Genomic DNA, 22,121 nt, shown 5'->3' on the forward strand with positions numbered 1-22,121 from the left:
AATAAATAACATATATATACATATATATATGTAATAACTTTCTCACAGTGTTGTTTTAAGTCTTAAATCAGGCATATAAGTAACTCTGTAAATCTTAACATGCTACACAAAGCATAACTATTGTTATGGAAAGGGTTGTGCAGAAACCCCAGAGAAGAATTGTAGTCCTTTGCTCTGGGGAATATACAACTTCTCTGTATACCTTTTGGAGTGGTATGCGATGACTATAACTAATCACATATACATAGCCAGGTGTGATTCCATGATTGATGCTTTTATTTAAGCTTAGACACAGGGTTTTTCTTCCTCTTTGACTAGCATACATGATTTTTGCTATTGGTATTTAGTCACATCACACTCTTTGTGATCCCAGGGATCACACTGTTCATGAGATTTTCTTGGCAAAGACACTAAAGTGGTTTACTTCTCCAGTACATTAAGGCAAACTGGTTAAGTGACTTGTTTAAGGACACACAGCTGAGTCTGGATTGAACTCATGTTTTCCTGACTCCTTTCCCAAAGCTCTACCATTGAGCCATGTACCTGGTCTGTGTACATGATAGAACTGGGCAAAATATTTCTTGTTTTATAAATATGTAGCTTATCATCTGATATATCTACCCAACTCACTCTGACAGATTGATACTTTATATATTGTGCTTTTCAAAAAAAATTTTTTAATGCATCTATTGAGATAATATATGGCTTTAGATGTTTTTATTGATTAATTATATTATATTTATTGATTAATGATATTTATTATTTTCCTAATGTTGAAACATCCTTGCATACTTGGTCATAACAAATGATTTCATGGAATTATTGTAGTTTAACAAGAATTCATTAAATTTTTTCAAATCAGTATTCATTAATATCAGTATCTAGTTCTTCTGTGCTTTATGCTTCCCTAGTTTAACTATCAAGTCTATTTTTAAATGACAAAAGTCTAATAGAGTCCCTTTCCCTGCCTCAATTTTTAAAAATAATTTGGGTAGAACTGGTACTATTTTTTCTTTAAAATTTTGATAAATTTCTTGTGAATCCACCAGAATCAGGAGGTTCCTCTCCAGTGCTCTTTCCCCTTTGGTAGTTCTATTTCCTTTTCTGAAAATGGAATATTTAAGATCTCTATTTGGTTTTCAGTTAGTTTGGATATTTTAGAAAATATTCTTATATTTCTTATGTATCCTCATATACAAATATATAACTTTTATGTAAACGTATAGCTACATAATAAATTCTGAATTCTGGCTTTGTAGTGATTTCACCTGGTCCTTTACTATTTTGTTGATTTGATTTGCTTCCTTTTTTTTTAATGTGAGTGGTAAAAGTTTTACATTTTTATTAGTCTTTTCAAAGATCCAGTTTATTTCTATAGTATTTTAGTTTCCAATTTTTCTATTTTTCCCTCTAATTTTGAATATCTCCTCTGCTAATTTTGGGTTTGTTGACTTTCTAATTTTTAAAAGTATGTAGTTAAGTTAATTAATCCTCCTTTCCATATGTTTTGGTTATATACTTTTTGCCTCGAGGACTTGTTTAGCTGTATCTCAGATATTTTGGCATGTAATTTTCTTTCAGAAAAAAATTTTTTTATTTTGATTACTCATTGTTTAAGATTTTATTTTTATGTCTCCATTTGGGTCTGTGTCTTTTGTTTTTACTCTAAATTGAGTTCTGTTTTTCTTGTAGTTGGGTCTATAAAGAATACTATTTATTTGCAATATCACTGTTTTGTAACACATCATTTACTTTTGTAAAAGTTACATTTGGTGCTGATGAATATGTATATTCTTTATCAATCTCATTTAGAAGATGCCATAAGACTCTTACCTTTTGTTTCTCCAGCAATTTCTTCATTTTTCACAATTTCTCTTTTAATTATATTAGATTTGTCCTAAATTGAGAGGGAAATAAAAGTTATGTGGTATTACAGTTTTACTATCTTTTTGTAATTCACTTCAAATTTCCTATATGAATTTAGATTTTTAAGCATTTGAATCATATGAGTTTAGTGGTTTGGTTTATGATTTGTTTTGAAAATATGGTTTCCTTGTTTATGCTTTTTATATTGTAAGGTTTTGGTTTTGCTTTTTCTGATCAAATAATTGCAATTACAAATTATTTGGATTTACCTGGTATACAGAAAATTTTCTTCCAAAATGTCATTTTTATCCTGCATATATCTTCACTTTTTAAGCATGCCCTTTGTGCCATTCCTAATTCTGTATCTACTAACAAATCAATTCTTTGATTTATCTGGAAAAATGTGTAACATTCTACTTTCTGATGATTCTGCTTACTGTACTTTTCAAAACCAAAATATCTTTTCCAGACCACAACTTTCCTCCTTTTGTTAGAATGTAAGTTCTTTGACATCAGACATTGGTTTTTTTTTGCTTTTGCATTTTCATCCTCAGTCTTTAGCTTAAAGCTTTAAAAATGTCTTTTCATTCATTGCCATCATGGGGAAGGAATAAGGAGGAAGAAAATTTTGGGAGGCACACATGAAAGAGTGAAGAATGATTTTTTTTTTCCTGAGGCATTTGGGGTTAAGTGACTTGCTCAGGGTCACATAGCTAGGAAGTTTTAAATGTCTGACTTTAGGGCTGGTGCTCTATCTACTGCACCACCTAACTGCCCCTAAAGAATGATTTCTTAAACAAACTCAAATTGTTTTCTTCTGTATAGCTAGCTCTCTTTAATGACTTTGTAGCTCATAAGTTAGCAGGATCACCCACATCATTGGGAGCAAAGAAAAGGATTTTGCAATGGACACTTTTTTCTTAGTCTTCAGGCTCATTTTTTGTAATATTAACTCATTCATCTGGGCATGTGCTTCTATTGCTCAACAAACTATGTTGTTATGGAAATTGCCTCTATAAGAATGTATCACCTTCAGACCTCAGATAATGGCCACAAAGAGTAAGGATAGAAAGAATGAGATATAAGGATATAAATCTGCAACTTATCATGAATCAGAGATTTTCAGTAACCCACTGGTATAGGAAAAGACCAGCAGAAATAATGTTATTTTATAGATTGCTCCCCGCCCCCATCTTTTCATATCACCTATTTTCGTAGACTGACTAGAGAAATCTCAGAGCTGTTTGATTATTATTGGGTAAATGATCATTGATTTCTTGGTTATAGCATAAAATTTAGGAAATTATGGTAATAGGGGACCCATCCTAAATCACAGAGTTTGTTAGAAACTAAGACTGAACCTCTGTTTTTTCAAGTTCTTCCTGGGAGAGGGCAAGCATCATAGGGAGCTAAAACAAGAAGGGTTGGTGAAGGTTGCAATTGTCTATGAGCACCAAGCAGAGCAGATAGACCTATTCAGCATAGACACTATATACTGTCTGCAAATCATCAGAGAATGGATAGTGTTCTCAAATCCTTGATAAATCTCTGTGATCTCAACAGGCTCATGGGGATCTTGAGAGACTGATATCAGGAAAATGATATATTGACTCATGGAATTTTAGAAACATACAATAGTGAAAGATATAAAGAAATTTAATTTTGGTGGTTCTTTATGCATGAAAAAATGGCAAAACTGAGCAATTAAAAAAAATTATAGAAGGATGAGGTATTTTGGCTGCAAAAGTAGAATGTGGTATGTGTCCAATGAAGAACTCAAAAAATCCATATTTTGGACTCCAGGTCTTTTCAAGATGAGTCATAGAAGATTCCTTTTTTTTTTTTTTTTTTTTTTTTTTTTTTTTTTTTGTGAAGGTTGCTTAGCTTTCCATCTTACAGGGCACGGATGGATCAAAAAATTGGACTCCCTGGACTTGTTACTTGATGGCAGAATAACCTACAGCTTCAAACCAGCTGCAATGATAAGTATTTTCAGAAAGTGCAGAGAATGACTTTCAATTAGCTAAGGAGAGTGATTGAGGGCAGAATAGCAGCAAGGATGAAAAAAGAATATCAGATTGAGCAAAATTCATGGAAAGAAACTACATTAAGTTAAAATGGGGAGAGGAAGAAAGACACAGACACACAGAGAAGAGAGGGACAGACAGACACACAGATACACAGACAAACAGGCAGACAAGAGACAGAGACCGAAAGGCAGAAAGAATGAAAACTATATGTTTAAAAAGAGTAGCAAAAGGTTTCAGTTAGAAATGTAAGAAGTAAGGGACACAGAAGACTTCCAGCATGCAGATCAAAGTTGTGTGCTTAGTAGCATGGTTATTAGAGATTGGATTAAGAATACTTAGAGCTTTTGGCTGTCTTACTCTGACCCTTGACTGGTATCGTTTGTATCAGGAGGGCAACAATCAAAACATGTTTGGGATAAGGAACTGAAAATTTTCATTTTACTGGCACTAGTTGAAATTTCTGCTCCACACCCATAGAAGGCAATTGTAAGACCCCCAGATAAATAGCTTGAGACCAAACAAAGCACCACTAGTCTTCCAGAAGAAATTAGAATCTGGTCCTGACACAAAGTCCTCATTAAGGAAGTAAGGTTAGAAAAATAGTGAGCAGAAGAAGGTAGTGACCATAAAGAGGTCATCCAGGGATGTATGAAATAAAAATCCAGGAGAAAATCCATACCATCTATAAATAAAATCTCAAACAAAAAGATTGCTTTGCCACGAACATTAATGAAATCCCTGAAAGAAATGATGCAAGAGCTTAAAAATAATATTACAAATTAAATGAAAGCTCTAGGGAAAATAATTTAAAATGAAATGAAAGTTTTAGAGGAAAGAATAGAAAGTATAACAAATAACTTAGTATAGGAGGTACTAAAACCTTGCCAAATTTACAGTTTTCTTAATAGTTAAAATGAGTCAAAAAGAAATCTGTGATTCCATGAAGAACAACAAAAAACAAAACCAGAAAGAGAAGAGATTCTTACTTAGGTGTAGCAAGAGTTTTTCTCATTCTCTTTCTGAACCAAAAAAAAAAAAAAAACTCTAGACTGATACATCTGGAATTTTTTTTTAATATATATGTTGTTAATATATATGTTAATATATACCCAATGTACAGGAATGGTAAGGTGACTGAAAGGCTTGTCAGAAAGAGATTCTAGGAGACCCTTGTGCTAGCCCTGGGCATAGAACTTGCAACATTTAGCAGCTAAAAAGCCCATCACCCAGTTCTGAGTACCAATTCTGGGGCTAAAAGGAGTGGTCACAGTCACAAGGAATCAGGGTTCCTACCTGGGTAACCAATATACAGAGAGGGAGGGCAGTGACCAGATATCTCCATAGATCACACCACCTTGGAAGCACTGAAAACCCATAGGCTCCTCTACAGAAACTCAGGCCAGCTATCCACCTCACAAGTGATCAGAGCCCAACTCAAACATAAAGTTGAAAAAAATAGGCTGTATAAATGAATAAACAATAAAAATCCTGGCCATAAAAATCTATAGTGACAGGGAAGTTCAGGATACAAATTTAGAAGAAGACTATGACTTTAAAAAATCTACAAGCAAAGCCTCGAAGATGTAGATGTAGCTCAACAAAAATCCCCAGAAAAATGAAAAAAAATTTAGAAGAGCAAAAAATAATTTTAAAGAGCAAATCAGAATAGTAGAGGGGAAATTGGGAAAAGAAATGAGAACAATCAAGAAAACTATGAAAAGAGAAAACAGTTTGGTAAAAAGAGAAAATAAATCCTTAAATATTAGAATTGATCAAGTGGAAGTTAATAATTCTATGAGACATCAAGAAACAATGAAGAAAAACTTAATATTAAGTTGAATGAATGTTTCTATTACAGTATTCTAGGGATATGACATTGTATTTATTAAGCACCTACTTTATGGTAGTTACTATGCTAAGTCCTAGGGATATGAAAAAAAGCAAATGACTGTCTCTACTTTGAAGGCACTCACAATCTAATAAGGGGAGCAGCGTCAAACAACTATGTCCAAAGAAAATAATGCAGAATAAATTGGAGATAATCAATTGAAGGAAAATGCTAAAATAAGAGATTTCAGGGAAGACTTCATGTAGAATATGAAAATTTATCTGAGGTTTGACAGAAGTCAAGGGGCCCAAATTTATTTAGCATTTTTGTCAATGACTTAAATAGAGAAATACATAGCATCATTGTTAAATTTTCATGAGCCACAAAGTTAGAAGGAAAAGTTAACTAATGACTGAAAAATTCAAGATAAACTTGAAAGATTAGAATGTTGGGTCTAATTTCTTAAAATGTTAAGGATTTATATTTTTTTAGTGTAGAATTTCCTCTACTGATGCAGATTCAACCTTATCTATAACTGACTTTTTATTTGACTGATTTTTTTTTAAATAATTTTTTATTGATAGAACGCATGCCAGGGTAATTTTTACAGCATTATCCCTTGCATTCATTTCTGTTCCGATTTTACCCCTCCCTCCCTCCACCCCTTCCCCGAGATGGCAAGAGTCCTTTACATGTTGAATGGGTTGCAGTATATCCTAGATACAATATATGTGTGCAGAACCAAACAGTTTTCTTGTTGCACAGGGAGAATTGGATTCAGAAGGTATAAATAACCCGGGAGGAAAAACATAAATGCAAGCAGTTTATATTCATTTCCAGTGTTCTTTCTCTGGGTGTAGCTGCTTCTGTCCATCTTTGATCAATTAAGGCTCTCTTTATCGAAGAGGTCCACTTCCATCAGAATACATCCTCAAACAGTATCATTGTTGAGGTATATAATGATCTCCTGGTTCTGCTCATTTCACTCAGCATCAATAACTGACTTTTTAAAAATTTTTTCTGAGACTAAGAGGTTAATAGACTTTTCTATTTTCATACAGTTAATAAATTAATAGGTCAGAGTTTGAACCAATGTTTTCCATAAAGAAGCACCAGGATATTATCCATTACATATTCTGTTTTTTCACAAGATGAAATTTTAAAATAGGATTAAATATGGCATTTTACACTTGGTTTAAAAAAAAAAACAACTTGAGAAGTAAAAGATGAGGGAAACATGACTAAGTAATAATTCATCTGAAAAATCTCTGACAGTTTTAGTGGATTATAAGCTTAAGTTTATAAATATCCATCAAAGGGGAAGATAATCAGACAATTCAAAGTTTTACTTGTATTTAAAGCTAGAGTACATACTGGATAGTACTGAATGTAACAAATAAGCTAATTCAGTATGAGGCTATTTTTAAGAGAGTCATAGGATCTAGCTAACACTAGAGAAGTGATGATCCTATTGCATTCTTCCTTGGTCAGACCATATTGGATTACAGCTTTAATTCTGGGTTCCCACATTTTAGGAAGGATATTGATAAGGTGGAGAGATGACCAAAGAAATGTGGCTATTAGTGCCTTGAGATCATGTTTTATGAGGAATATTGAAAAGAATATTTATCTTGCGGAGTGTAGTAGTAATTGTCTTGAAGTATTACGTATTTGCAAGAGAAATTAGACTTGTTTTCTTGGTCCTAGAAGGCATAATTCTGTATCAGAAGTAGATGTTTCAAAGGCAGATTTAAATCTTGATAAAAGGAAAGGCTTCCTAATAATCAGAGCAGTCTGAAGGGAACCAGACCACTGGGGTATAGTGGATATTTTGTTGAAGATACTCTTGTTCAATTCTTGGTTGGTTCTCTTCAACTCTTGAGATTCAAAGATATTTCTAAGCTTCCAACAAAAGACTTTTAGCTATTTCATAGATTTGTTTTTATTTAAAGTTTACTTGGTCCTGCTATATAAAAGTAAAGTAGAAATGGATCCATGTATGTCCTATATTGACTTAGAAAATGATCAATTAGCATTATCTATATTGAATTATATATTTTTTTATTAAACATTTCCCAATTATGTTTTAATCTGATTCTTACCCTACTTTGGACTTTTTCTGGTCAGATATGGCCAGATTTTGATATCTTTGATCCAATCCAAGCAACTTACTTTGTAGATTAGTGTAATATTTGGGCTAGCTTTCTGGAGGTCCTTCGGACAGGCTTGGTCTCAGCAGGATAGACACCATGAGAATTATTCTGGCCCAGTCTTGATTTTAGTGGAGGAGTGCAGGAGGTAAGAGAGCCACCAGGAGGATGGTCAAAAATGGAATGTCTCATTTCCAGTCCTTCTCAGCCCTTAAATACCCTACTACAATAATATCATTACATCATATTGATTATGTGTGAACTAAAGAACCATTACATCACCATGCTAAGTGCTAATTATATGTATACTAAAGAACCATCACCTCATCAATTCCACTGAGTTAATACCTTATTGTAAGTATCCTTGTTTCAAGTATACTTCTCCAAAGTTCTGGCCCTCTACAGATTAGGAAACTGGCGTCCACAGTCTACTGCTCACATGCCTACTTGCTCAAATACAAAATGAAGAGGTTGAACCAGGTGATCGGCAAGATCCCTTTGACCTTTAAATTTACAGTGATTTGACCAAGATCATACAACAGGAAATAGAGTCACAAAATTAACTCAAATCATTTGACTTCTATTCCCATGCTTCTTTTCTCTGTATCTTGGAATTTAGCTTTAATTGCTTTTTTTTTTTCCTTTTAATCTATCTATCTTTATTTCCTAATCAGGTTTTAAATTTAAAAAATTAACTTATACAAAATTAAAACCTTTTCAATCTTACACAGGCAAGGGCAAGGCACATATCTCTATGCTGAGACTGGCACTAAATATGTTGGTACTTGGTTAAATGGACAACAGGAGGGAGCAGGAGAATTCATTCATCTCAACCATAGATACCAGGGCAAGTTCGTAAATAAAATTGTAAGTAATTTTTTAAAAGTACATATTACTAATAAGTGCATTAAAATATTCTAAGTATTCTTCAATATGTTTAAATTGCAAAATAAAAATACTAAAAATTGAAAAAATTTTAAACTATAGTTTTTTATTTTTCAAAATACATGCAAAGATTATTTTTCAACATTCATCTTTGCAAAACTTTGTGATCCAAATTGTTCTTTCTCTCTTCCCTTCTCTCTCTCCTCCACCTAACAGCAAATAATCCAATATAGGTTAAACATGTGCAATTCTTCTAAACATATTATCATATTTACCATGCTGCATAAGAAAAATGAGATCAAGAGGGAAAAAATTAGAAAGACAAAAGTAAACAAATCAACAACAGCAAAAGTGAAAATATTATACTTTGACATTCAGTCTCTAGTATTCTCTTTGGATGCAGATGGCTCTTTCCATCACAAGCGTATTGGAATTGCCTTGAATCACCTCATTTTGAAAACAGTCAAGTCATCACAGTTGACCATCACATCATTCTGTTGTTGCTGTGTACCGTGTACTCACATTATTTAGCATCAGTTCATGTAAGTTTTTCCAGGCTTTTCTGAAATCAGCTTGCTCATCATTTCTTTTAGAACAATAACATTTTATTACATTCATATGCTACAACTTATTCAGCCATTCCCCAATTAATGGGCATCCACTCAATTTCCAATTCCTTGCCACTACAAACATTTTTGCAGATGTAATTCTTTTCTCTTTTTAATGATCTCTTTGGGATACAGACCCAGTAAACTGAAGATATTTTTAAAAATATGGAACCACCCTGTGAAATGACAGTATGATATGATGTATGAGAACATTAAGATTTTCTGCCTCATTTTTTGGATCATTATCTTGCCATTTCTATATTTATTATTGATAGAGAAACAAGATGTGAATGGAGTGAGACTTTATAAGTATCTCAAAAACATTTTTCTTACTTTCCTTTTCTTTCTATTTCATTATACCACTCCAAAGATATTAGTCAAGAATTTTACTTTAAATAAATGTTTTCTTCTCAAAAATTGGGAAGTCAAATCTTTATTTTTCATAAAAGATTCTTAAACATATATAATTATCAGTAAACTTTTAAAGTAGCTATTTTATTTTTCCTAATACATGCAAAGATAGTTTTCAGCTTTCACCTTTGCAAAACCTTATGTTCCAAATTTTTCTCCCTTTCTATCCTCCTCTTTCCCCAATACAGCAAGCAATCCGATATGGGTAAAACATGGGTAATTCTTCTAAACATATTTGCCTATTCATCATGTTTTGCAAGAAAAATCAAAACAAAGGAGAAAAAAGAGGGAAAAAAACAAGCAAACAACAGCATAGAAAAGGTGAAAATACTATGCTTAGACCTATATTCAGTCTTTATAGTTTTCTCTTTGGATGAGGATGGCACTTTCCATTCCAAGCCTATTGGAATTGCCTGAAAACAAACTTTTTGATTTCCCTTACATTCTTGGAAAGTCAGCATCTCTCAGGGATATTCCTATTTTGTGACAGACTGAGTGACCACAGCAAAATAAAACAATCAAATAAAATCACAATAAAAAAGCTATAGAAAAAACCATTCATACAAAGTCTTCTGAAATAGTGGCAGAGGACTCAATGATCTCACTCTCCTTATTGCACTCAGTGCATCTGATTCTTTTAAGTTTTGGCTGAGAGTATCTTCAACCTCATTCCTTTTGACAGTGAGTCAGTTTGATCCTTTCATGCCCACTCCTTAATGGAGGAAGTAGAATAAACCTGCCCATCTTTGAGATAAAGAAAGAAACCAATTAGGGTTATAGAAGAGACTAAACAGTACAAAGCCAAATAGAGAAGAAGGGAATGTATATGTAGAGATGTGATCACCTCTCATTTGGAGTTTTCCTGTAGTATGCATCCAGATAGAATCTGTACCTAATTCATAATGAGTTCATTGCAGATGTCTACTCTCTATGATATGAACAGGAGAAAATCAATGGTAGTAGATCTGAAAGGAATCAAAGAGAAAAGGAACCAAACTCACTGGTACATGAAACAGAATAGGCTCAAATAAAGAAGAGTAAGGATAGATAATAAATCCAGTTGTATACAGTTAAATTACTAATACAATTAAAAAGAAGGAAAAATTAACAATCTGATACAATCAATATGCAATGAAAGAGGAAAACCTTCAATAAAAAAAGTGAGAACATAATACTTTTGGAATGACCTGAAAAAATGAAGCAATAACAGGAAAAATTAACATTCCAAAGAAAAATAAAGATAAAATTAATACAGAGAACAAAGCTATCAAAAAAGAAAGGAAATTTGAAATATACCAGGAGAATCTCTTAAAAAGTATAAAAGCTTTAAAAAAGAGAATGGTAGATTTGAAATTCAAAAATCCAGGAATGGAAAGTAATTTGAACAGAATCAAAAGATAATAGGAAAAAATGTGATCTCCTTAACTAGCCAGAAAAACTGAATTTGAGGATATAATGTGTAAGGTAACCATAGATTGCCTGGAACAATTCAATGAATATCCTGAATATCATACTGCAGGAAGTAATAAAAGAAAATTGCTCAAAAGTATTAGAAATGGGGCAGAAGTATAGATGAATAGAATCTCTAGTTCACCAAAAAGGGAAACTCAAATTTGCTTCCATAAGGATTGTGTTAGTTAAGTGTTAGAATTTCAATGTTTAAATAATTGTGAATTTTCAGTTAGAAAATTTTATTTTCTGAGTCTCAATTAAATAAGTCAAAGTTATTCATAAATAGACTATCTACAATGCTTTATTATTTAAAGATAATCCCTCTTACTTTTGGATCTCATGTAAACTCTCCGACATCACAAGGACTTTCCCCCCTTGTTTTATGTCCCATTGGATACTAAATCCAAAGCTACTTTTGTCATTGAATGCATGATTCTGACATTTATTTGGGAAGGACCCTGTTGGAGAGTCTTGAAGTGAACATTTTGTTTCAATGAAACACCGAATCAGTTTTTAATAGTTAACAGACAGTAAATACAACTTCACCTTGTATCTATGTACCTTTCAGTGATTTGTGTTACTCAAGATATAATCACCTATAGAATTTCATTGTGAAAGCCTGCCTATGGTGTTTTCTTCTTTTTTAAAAATATAATGGTTCTCTCTGGGAGCAGATTTCTCAGGGGAGGTTCTCTGGAGGCAGCCTTAGTTTCATTTCAAATCAATAATCACTCCAAATGCAGCCAGGAGTTAAAATCCAGTATTTTATTGTGTCCTTCAAAGTCTTGAGCTTCAGCTCCTAGCTCCCTTCGAATATCTCCAGCCAACACAAAGGTGGAATATGGAATGACTCAGTCTCCATCTTCGAGAGTGGGCTTCTGTGTCTGGCCCTAAGAGCTTCTTGCTTATATGCTGTACACTGAGTATACACTAATCATTATATCACTGGGAAACCATTATTTGTTGTAGGATTAAATCAATTCTAAACTAGATTTAAACATTGTCTCCTCAATTCCACTTAGTACTTTGTTTCAAGTTCTGGCCCATAACATCTCCTTGTAGGATCAGATCAATCATACTGAACCATGCTATATTAGATAATTATTGTCTCTATCAATTCTAATGACTTAACACTTTATATATATATCTGTGATCCCCTCATCATTTGCTATTTTCTTCTCTTTTACTCCTCAGTTTCTTTAACATTTATTCACCTCAAGCATAGATTTCCCCTTTATTTTTGGTTTGTTCCAGCTACTAGTATACCATTTTTGTTTTATTTAGTGCCATTGATACTATTTCATATAATACTAATAATACCTAATATTTATATAGTACTTTAAAGTGTCCAAAGTACTTTATACATATTATCTAATTTGATCATATTGAGCTGTGATATTAGAATTTAAAGGTTGTATATGTCTCCTATTGTCATTGATAAAGAAAATATTGGCATACATATTGACAGGTCTTTTATAGTTTTGGGGGGATTTATTTTTTCCCAATTAGTTTTATAATTAGATGCTCTTTGTTACTCTTTACTGTCTAGATCTCATGAAAATTTGGATAAAATTCTTTACAGATAATTTGTCAAATTCCTTTCCTGCTTGCAAAATAAATATAAAAATAATAAGTCTAAGGGTTACAAAATAGTAATGATGAGAGTTAGTATTTATGTGACACTTAGAGGTTATATTTATATTGTATTTTCAGAAAGACTTTAGAAGACAGGTTCTATTATTATTTGCAAAATGTTTCATAAAGAAATCTTATGTTGTATCATTTATCGTACTATTGTTTTTCAAGTGTCTTAAATACAGATTTGGCCAACATTTTGCACAATTTTTTCCCTTTTTCTCTAGATTTTGAACTTTAATATAAAATGCAGAAACCCTTAATAATTCTGAACCTCTTAGTCTGAAAATCATGATTTTTTGATCATGTGATAAAATTGAACTTTACAATCAATTAATTACAGAAAGAATTTGCTTAGAAAATCAATGGTGTCAAGATTATTTAGGACACATCTCATTTATTCGATAAAGCTGTGTTTTGAAATCTTCTTAAAATGTATGTACATTCAAAAAAAAAAAAGAAGAAAAGAAAAAGGGGCAGCTAGGTGGTATAATAGAGTACCAGCCCTGGAGTCAGGAGGATCTGAATTAAAATCTGGCCTCAGATACTTAATACTTCCTAGCTATGTGACCCTGGGCAAGTCACTTAACCCCAATTGCCTCAGCAAAAAAAAAAAAAAAAAAAAAAAAAAGATGTACATTAGTTCTATCTATTCACTTAATAAAGAATTCTATTTTGTGACAAACATTAATTAATAAAAGTAACCAATATTTAATATTGTACCTCTCCTAATTGTTCCAGATTGTTAAAATTATGCTATGGTGTACTCTAGAAGAGGCAGTGTGATACAGTGAATAGAGAGGGTCAACCTTGTAGTTATAATGTCCAGGGTTCAAGTTTTGCCTTTTACACTAAATGAGCATATGAACATGGATAAGTCACTTAATCTATTAGTATCCCAGGCAACTCTCTAAGACTATATAGATAAGAAATTTCCACATTGAAGAAATTACAAGTCTGGGAAAAAATTATAAAGTATATATTATTTGCATTGTAAATTGAACCATCATAATTAGAGATAATTTTTTTTCTTTTCTGCATAGCCACTAGGCCCTGGAAAATATATTTTTGATATTGGATGTGAACAGCATGGTGAATATAAACTTACAGATATGGTAAGTTATATAGCAGAATGTAATTAATTAATACATTTTTAGGTAATACAGAATGTCTACTTATAGGGCTGCCATAAAGTCAGAAGTGGTAAGACTAAAAACCTTAAGACAGCTTTGGGAAACAGTCCACCTTTCAGTTTATTTTAGTTTAGAAATAGACAATTAAGATATTGATGATATTAGCAAACACCTATAGTTTATTGTTAAAATCCAATCTGTCTTGCATGTCAAAATTAAGCAATCAATATTTATCAGAAAAAGTTTGGCTATTAAGTCCTTGAAGATTCAAATGAAATTTTCAATTATTTATTACACCATTATTGCTTTGTTAATTGGTACTAATCATTTTAAGACTCTAAGTGATGACATATCAAAACATCCTTTTATTTTTCATAAATAATAAGAATTAGTCAGACTGATGCAGCCAATAATTAAAATTATCCAGCTACTGTATTTCAGAGTTAAGTTTGTCTGGTATATGTGTGGCATGCATACTATATTTAATATAATTTTTATCCATGTAGTTAATATCTATTATATCTTAGTATCATATTGATCATTTTCCCAGCCTTTTGACTTTTTTCATTTAACCAATGTCACTAAATTATTCAATCAACAACTCCTTTTATAGAACAAGAGAAAGGGGAGATAAACTAGAAATCTTTTCAGTAAGATGAAAGGTAAAGCAATATATCTATTATTGACACATTTTTAGAGGTAGATCTAATGCTAGTAATTTCTTGTAGTTCTGGTTAGATTTTTTTTTTTGACAAAATGAGGCACTCATCATTGAACAGTAATTGAAAAGGAGATTTACTCTGTCATAATACAATAAGAACATGAAGCAAAAATACAGGAGTAATTTGGTACATTTGGCCTCTTTCTTCAGGAAAACTTGGCCAATCAAGTCCTTGGAGCAACTTTGTTATCTATTAGGAAAAGTGAATACATGTCAAAACAAAGGAGAAAGAGTCTGGGCTTACTTCATGTTATGGGGGAATACTGATTATCACACCACTACTATACATGTAACTAAAAATGCTGGATGCAGCAATGAGATAAATTGAAAGAATATATATAGAAACAGAGAAAGCAGGCAGCCACATGACTCAATGGATAGAATGCTAGCTCTAGAGTCAGGAAAACTTGAATTCAAATTTAGTCTCAGACACTAGCTATGTGACCTTGGCAAATCATTTAATTCAGTTTATTTTAGTCTCCTCACCTATAAAATGAATTGGAGAAGAAAATGGCAACCCCCTTCAGTATCTTTGCCAAGAAAAACTCAAATGGGGTCATGAAGAATCAGACATGACTAATCCATTAAACAACAGAAGAAAAAATAGTTATTGCTTTTTTCAGATGATAGTTTACTTAAAGAACCCTATCAAGTCAACTAAAATTGGTTGAAACAATTTTAGCATACAAAACTTATTAGTTATTAGCATTTCTGTCTATTGTATTCCATAAAATCCAGCAGAAGAAATACAAAGAAAAATTCCATTTCAAATAATTATAGAATGTATAATTTATTTACCAACTAACATAGAAAAACTATAAATACAACTACAGTATATTCTTTACCTAAATAAGGACAGACTTAACTAATTGAAAAAACATTAATTGTTCATGGATAGACTCAAGAGAATATAAAAATCATGATAATATCACATAAATTAATTTGTTTATCCAATGTCATGTCAATCAAACTGCCAAAGGACTACTTTGAAATAATAATAATCACAAAAGTAGTATGTAGAAACAAAAGATAAAATATCTCAAAGAAAATAATGAAAAAAAAGTTTGTAGGAAGAGATCTTAGAATACCTGGTCCCAAATAATACTACAAAGTGGTAATCATCAAGATGATGTGGTTGCTGTTTAAAAATATACAAACAAATATAGTGGCATACTGTTTGAAATTCCACATACCTCAGCTACTGCAATAGTCATTCATTTGATAAAAACTACTGGAAAAACTGGCCTGACAGACATTAGGTCTAGACCAACAGCTACTTCTGGACATCAAATTAAACTATAAACACATATGTAATCTAAATAGCATTAAAAAATTAGATAAGCAAAAGAAAAAATGTCTTTCTTCTCTATGACTTGAAGAATTCATGAGTAAAAAAAAAAGCATAAGAGAAAATCACAGGAAATTAAATGGACAATATTAATTACATAAAATTAGCAAGTTTTCTTCAAAGAGAACCATACAACTAAAATGATAAACAGTTAACTGTGAAATAACATTTGCAACAGGATTTTCTGATAAAGGTTTCATTTTCAAGAAACATAGAGAATTGATTTATTGAAAATTTTAAGAGTCATTTTGGAGTAAGAAAAACATGTTAGAATCCAACTCCAGACACATATTAGCTTTGTGACCATAGACAAGATATTTGACTAGTGTCTACCACATTTTATATTCGCTTTTTCGTTTGTAAAATGCAGCTAATAACATCTACCTCATATAATTGTTGTGAGGATAAAATTAATATTTATAAAGTGCTTTGAAAACTTTGAAGCACTATATTAATGCTAGATATTTACTATTATTGTAAAATTGAGTAATGGCCAAAGAATATGAATAGTCAAGATCCTTTCCCAAATTTTTTACAAAAAACCCTCCCTTGTGTCAAATAATCTCCCCTCCCAAAAGCAATACAAATCCTAACATTAGCCATGTTCAAAAAAGTTATCTGTCTTTCAACATATTGTTTCCCTTGCCTTTTTTATTAGAAGGTGAGTAACATGTTTTGTCCTCTGAAGTTGTAGTTATTACACTGATAATAGTTCTTAAGCCTTTCAGAGTTGTTTTTCTTTTTCCATTGTAGTTCTGTTCTCCTGGTTTTCCTCATTTCACTCTGAATCAGTTCATACTAGTATTTCTATTTCCCTAAATTCCATTCTTTTTGTCTTTTCTTTACATTTCTTTACATTTATCTGCCATAATTTATTTAATTATTCTCCAAATAACAGGTATCCCTTTATTTTTCCTTATTTTTAAAAAGTGCTTTTCCATCTTTAATCCTTTTTTTTTTTTGTTGGGGGGGGGGAGGAGTTATGAACCTGACAATGATAGTTGTCAAAGAATATATACAATGTATAATTTTTTTGAGTATCATTCCAAATTGCTTTCAGGACAAATGTGTTATTTCATAGCTCTATCAACTATGCATTAGTGCATATTCTCCAACAATTTCTATTTTCCTTTGCTCAAATGATAAGTGTGAAATGGGGAATTTAGAGATTTCACATTCTCAACATATTTGGATTAAGATCAAGTTAAGTAAGACAAATTTATTGCCTCAAAATTTTTATTATATATTATTATATATATGACTAAAGAAAAATAATGAGCTTTTATGGTTGCATATATTTACTTTCATAAATGTTTTTCTGTCATGGTTAAGTAGAATTTTCTAAAATTAAAAAAATAAACATTTATAAAAATTAAGATTTTTAAAAGTTTCCCTTATAATCTTCTTTCCCTTTCTTTTACCCTTTTCCTTAGAATTATCTAAACAACGTGACTTCATAACTCAGTAATGCCGCAAAATCACATGAAGTAAATTATCTAAAAGTTAACCATTTTTGTTTCCTTTCTAAGATTTTGTAACTGCTCAAAGACTTGATTTCAATAAGTACTTGTTGCCATTACTTTGTTGATCATTGGGGAGGAGAGAACTAGTATCTTTTTCTAGATCTTATTCTTTTGTAGTTAAAATAATACATATATTTCAATTTAAATTAGGAAAGAGTAGAAGAGGAAGAAGAAGAGGAAGCTTCAACTGCTCTTCCAAAATGGAAAGCTAAAAGCATTACCCCATTAGAACTCTGGAAGCCAACTCCTGTTGAAGAACCCCCACAACTTGATATGCCACCACTACCAGAAGAGGCACATACTTTGTCAGAAGGTAATTAATGTGCCCAAATTAGTAAAGTTAGGGAAACAGTTTTCAAACACCTCAGAAATCCATCAAAATCTTGTAGCCTGCTATGAAGAGCATCAAGATCTGGTTTTATATCAATTATATTTTTTCTGTCATTATATTACAGTAGGTGAAACAGCTGAAGATACGCAACCTCTTACTGATTATTCGGAAACAGATGACCTTGAAACACTAATAAAACAAGGAGAAGAAGTCGAAGAAACAAGGGCTGAAAGCAGAGAAGAAAGTAAGAGTTGAAATAAGAAATTCCTATAGATCCTAGAAAGAAAAAAAGCAAAGTTAGTTATCACTAGTTATTAAATGCTAGCTATTATCACATATTATGATCTTAATCACTAATGTTATGATCCTAATTATGATTATTAATATTATCTTAAAATGAAAAGAAATTATTTTAAGCATACTATCATTGACAGATATTACATATAATTGTTCCTTTAGTTCCATTTACTTGTATGACTTCCCTTCCCTTGTGTCCACCAGGGATTCCATCTGTCCCTGAATGCTAGCTGTGGTCTGAAAACAGCTCTGGTCTCTCCTAATAGGTGATACCTTCTGAGAAACTGTCTGTCTTTACCCAGACTTACTGTTTCCAATTCTCCCTAATTTAAATTGAAATATATATTCTCTCAAATATGGTGCCTTTTTCAGTGAGAGTTTAAAACAGAGAAAAAGCACCCCTTTCAGGAAGATAAAAAAATTATGTGCCATTAGGCTCTTAGCTTCTTAGCAAAAGCAACGGGAAGCATATTGGGAAAATTGCACAAAAAGCAAGGAGATAGTTGGAGGAGCTACAGCTATTGTATGATTCTATGGGAACATAATCATGTTTAAAGGGAAGTGATAAGAAAGAAAGTTAGACTAATACATTGTTGGTGGAATCTCTGATTCAACCATTCTGGAGAGCAATTTGGAACTATGCCCAAAAAGTTATCAAACTCTGCACACCCTTTGATCCAGCAATTCTCTGCTGGGCTTATATCCCAAAGAGATCTTAAAGGAGGGAAAGGGACCCACATGTGCAAAAAATGTTTGTGGCAGCTCTTTTAGTAGGGGCAAGAAACTGGAACCTGAGTGGATGCCCAAGAATTGGAGAATGGCTGAATAAGTTATGGTATATGAATATTATGGAATATTATTATTCTACAAGAATGATCAGCAAGATGATTTCAGAGAGGCCTGAAGAGACTTACATGAACTGATGCTAAGTGAAATGATCAGAACCAGAAAATCATTATATACAGCAACAACAATATTGTTCAATGATCAATTCTGATGGACATGGCTCTTTCCAACAATGAGATGATTCACACCAGTTCCAATAATCTTGTGACAAAGAGAACCATCTGCATCCAGAGAGAGAACTATGAAAACTGAGTGTGGATCATAACATAGGATTTTCACTCTTTTTGTTGTGATTTGTTTGAATTTTATTTTCTTTCTCTCTCTCTCTCTTTGATATGATTTTTCTTGTGCAGCAAGACAATTGTATAAATATGTATGCATATTTTGAATTTAACATATATTTTTACCATGTTTAACATATATTGGATTACATGCCGTCTAGGGTAGGGGGTGAACCAAAGAGAGGGAAAAATTGGAACACAAGATTTTCCAAGGGTCAGTGTTGACAAAATTATCTTTGCATATGTTTTGAAAATAAACAACTTCAATAATTTTTTTTTAAATGGTAGAATAGTCTGGAACCAGATTATAATCAATGCTAGGCTAAGGAGTATGAACTTCATTCTTTAGTGGGAGGGAGCTATCAGAGGTTTTTAGATAAGAGAGAAGCTTGACCAGGACTGTGTCTCAGGAACTTTTTTTTTTTTTTTGGAAATGATGTGAAAGATGGATTAGAGAGGAGAAAGTCTTAAAAAGAGACACATCATATGCTTGTTTCCCATGGCTAGAATGTACTCCCTCCTCTTCTTTCTGGCCTCCTTCAAGCCTTAGTTAAAAAAATCACCTTTCACCAAAAGCCTGTCCTGGTTTTCTTTAATGCAAGTGCCTTCTTTCTGAAATTACTTCCAATTTGTTTATAGAGGACCCTCTCCAGGATTGCTCATCTATATATTTCCCACTGAACCCAGTTGGCTTTCTTAGTCCTTTTCTCACATAAATCTAATTCACCAACAACAATTTTGATTATATATAGTTGTTTGCATATTGCCTCCCCACTCAGCTTTAAATTCCTTGAGGATAAGGAATTTTTTTTTTTTTTTGCCTCTTAGTACTTAGCATGGTACCTGACATAGAATAAATAATAAATAGTTAATGATTGACAGAGATATCAATTAGAAGGCCATTAAGTAGTCCAGGTGAAAAGTAATGAAGCCTTGAATTAGGATTATACCTGTGAGAGTGGAGAGAAAAGGATAGGTATAAGAAATGATTTTTGTAAGATAATTGGGCTTAAATGTCTTGCCCAAAATCACACAGCTAATAAGGATTAGGGCATTGAGGTTGGATATGAACTCAGTTCCTATTGACTCCAAGACCAGTGCTCTCTCACTTAACCATCTAGTTGCTCCTAGTAAATATTTTAAGATCACATTGACAAAACTTGGCAATCACATTGTGAGGGAAAGCAAATATCTGAGTCTGCCCATAGGTTAATCTAGATTACTGGGGGATAGTAGTACCCTCAATAGAATTAGAAAAGTCTAGTATATGAGAGAAAAAGGGTGCCTAACTGCAGATAAAGAGTTGTATTAATAGAGAGCATATTGGGGAACCTGACTTACTTTGAGATCTACATATCGCAGGGCTGAATGTATTTCTGTGCAAATACTATACAAAGAGATTGGGCATTGGAGTGAAAGAAGCTTTGTAGAACTATATTACTTTTATTTAAATTTTAAAGACATTGTTTTTGTTATAAAAACAAAACCAAAACTTTTTATTTTGTGTTATCAAAACCATTTAATTCCTTTTTATAATTTTTTTAATGAAAAGAAATCCACCTCTTTTTCTTCTTACCTTCATCCCTCAATTCAGAAAGAAAGCAAAGCAAAATCTTTGTGACAAACTTGTATAGTCAAATAAAACAAAGTTCCACATTGTCTATGTCTAAAAATAAATATTTCACTCAACACTCTAAATTCATTGTATATATCAGAATATGGGTAAATATCTTAAATCCTCTGGAATTGTGGTTAGACATTGCATTGATCAAAGTTGTTGAGTCAAAGTTATTTGTATGATCTTTTCATACAAATTTTTTCAAATTAGGATATGCTTTTTTCCTCTCTCACCTCTATCTTTCTATTAAGAAATTTCAAGAGAAATAAAATCTTGTTATATGTATATTCAAGCAATTCCTGCATTTTCTATTTTTAAAATAACTTATTTTCCACCAATTATATGTAAATCATTTTTTAACATTAAAAAAATCTCAACTTCTAAATTTTATCCTTTCCTCTCTTCCTTTCCTCCCCATGCTGAGAAGATAAACATGAAAAATAGTGTGCTTCAGTTTGCATCTAGACAATATCAGTTCTTTTTCTGGAGGGGGATAGCATTTTCCATCATGAGTTCTTTGGGACTGTTTTAGATCATTGTATTGTTGAGAATAGCTAAATCATTCACAGTTATTCATTATGTAATGCCGGAGAAACTGAGGCAAGATAGAGATTAAAGAGTTTTTAATATTTTATTTGAGAGGGAGAGATTGTCTGGGGCCAAGACTCCAGCAGACTAAATGGGACTGGAGTCTCAAAGCATTCAGTAACGCTGAAGAATTCCAAGGATTCTTTACAAGGCTCCCAGTGATCAGGAGAGACAAAGGCTGGGGTGGGGGTGGGGAGAAAGGGGTAGAACACTGGTGAGCAGACCATAAATTAGGTTTTGACAGGTTGGGAGTGAGGACCATAAATTCTTGACAACTTGATAACTTCTTGATAACTTGATAACTTGATACCTAGGAGCCAGGATGTCTGAAATAGAAGATTTCCCCCTTATCTGAGATTAAACATTTATAGTTTATGGCCCTAGAGTAGCCAGCCCTAAGTTATATCAATCCTGATAGGAAGGGGAGGTTGCAACCAGGGGGATTGAGGCAGAACAATTCAGGTAAACTGAAGTAGAACAATTTGGGAAACTGAGGCAGAACAATTAAAGGAAACTGTGGCATAACAATTATACAAGTTCTTTTTTTAAAAGGCAATTGGGGTTAAATGA

The 22,121-nt window shown here is 32.3% G+C and overlaps 1 protein-coding gene across 1 annotated transcript in view; it reads left to right on the top strand.

Annotated features, from left to right (window-relative positions):
- The window catches only part of RSPH1 (radial spoke head component 1), a 43,687-nt gene that overhangs the window by 16,472 nt on the left and 5,094 nt on the right, over positions 1 to 22,121 (top strand). The window contains exons 5-8 of the mRNA XM_051991184.1: positions 8,606 to 8,741; positions 13,909 to 13,980; positions 17,741 to 17,903; positions 18,046 to 18,165. Of these exons, the coding sequence (XP_051847144.1) occupies positions 8,606 to 8,741; positions 13,909 to 13,980; positions 17,741 to 17,903; positions 18,046 to 18,165 (491 nt within the window). The remainder of the gene's footprint in view (positions 1 to 8,605; positions 8,742 to 13,908; positions 13,981 to 17,740; positions 17,904 to 18,045; positions 18,166 to 22,121) is intronic.

This window comes from Antechinus flavipes, chromosome 3, assembly GCF_016432865.1.
Source record: "Antechinus flavipes isolate AdamAnt ecotype Samford, QLD, Australia chromosome 3, AdamAnt_v2, whole genome shotgun sequence".
NCBI classification, from domain to species: Eukaryota; Metazoa; Chordata; class Mammalia; order Dasyuromorphia; family Dasyuridae; genus Antechinus; species Antechinus flavipes.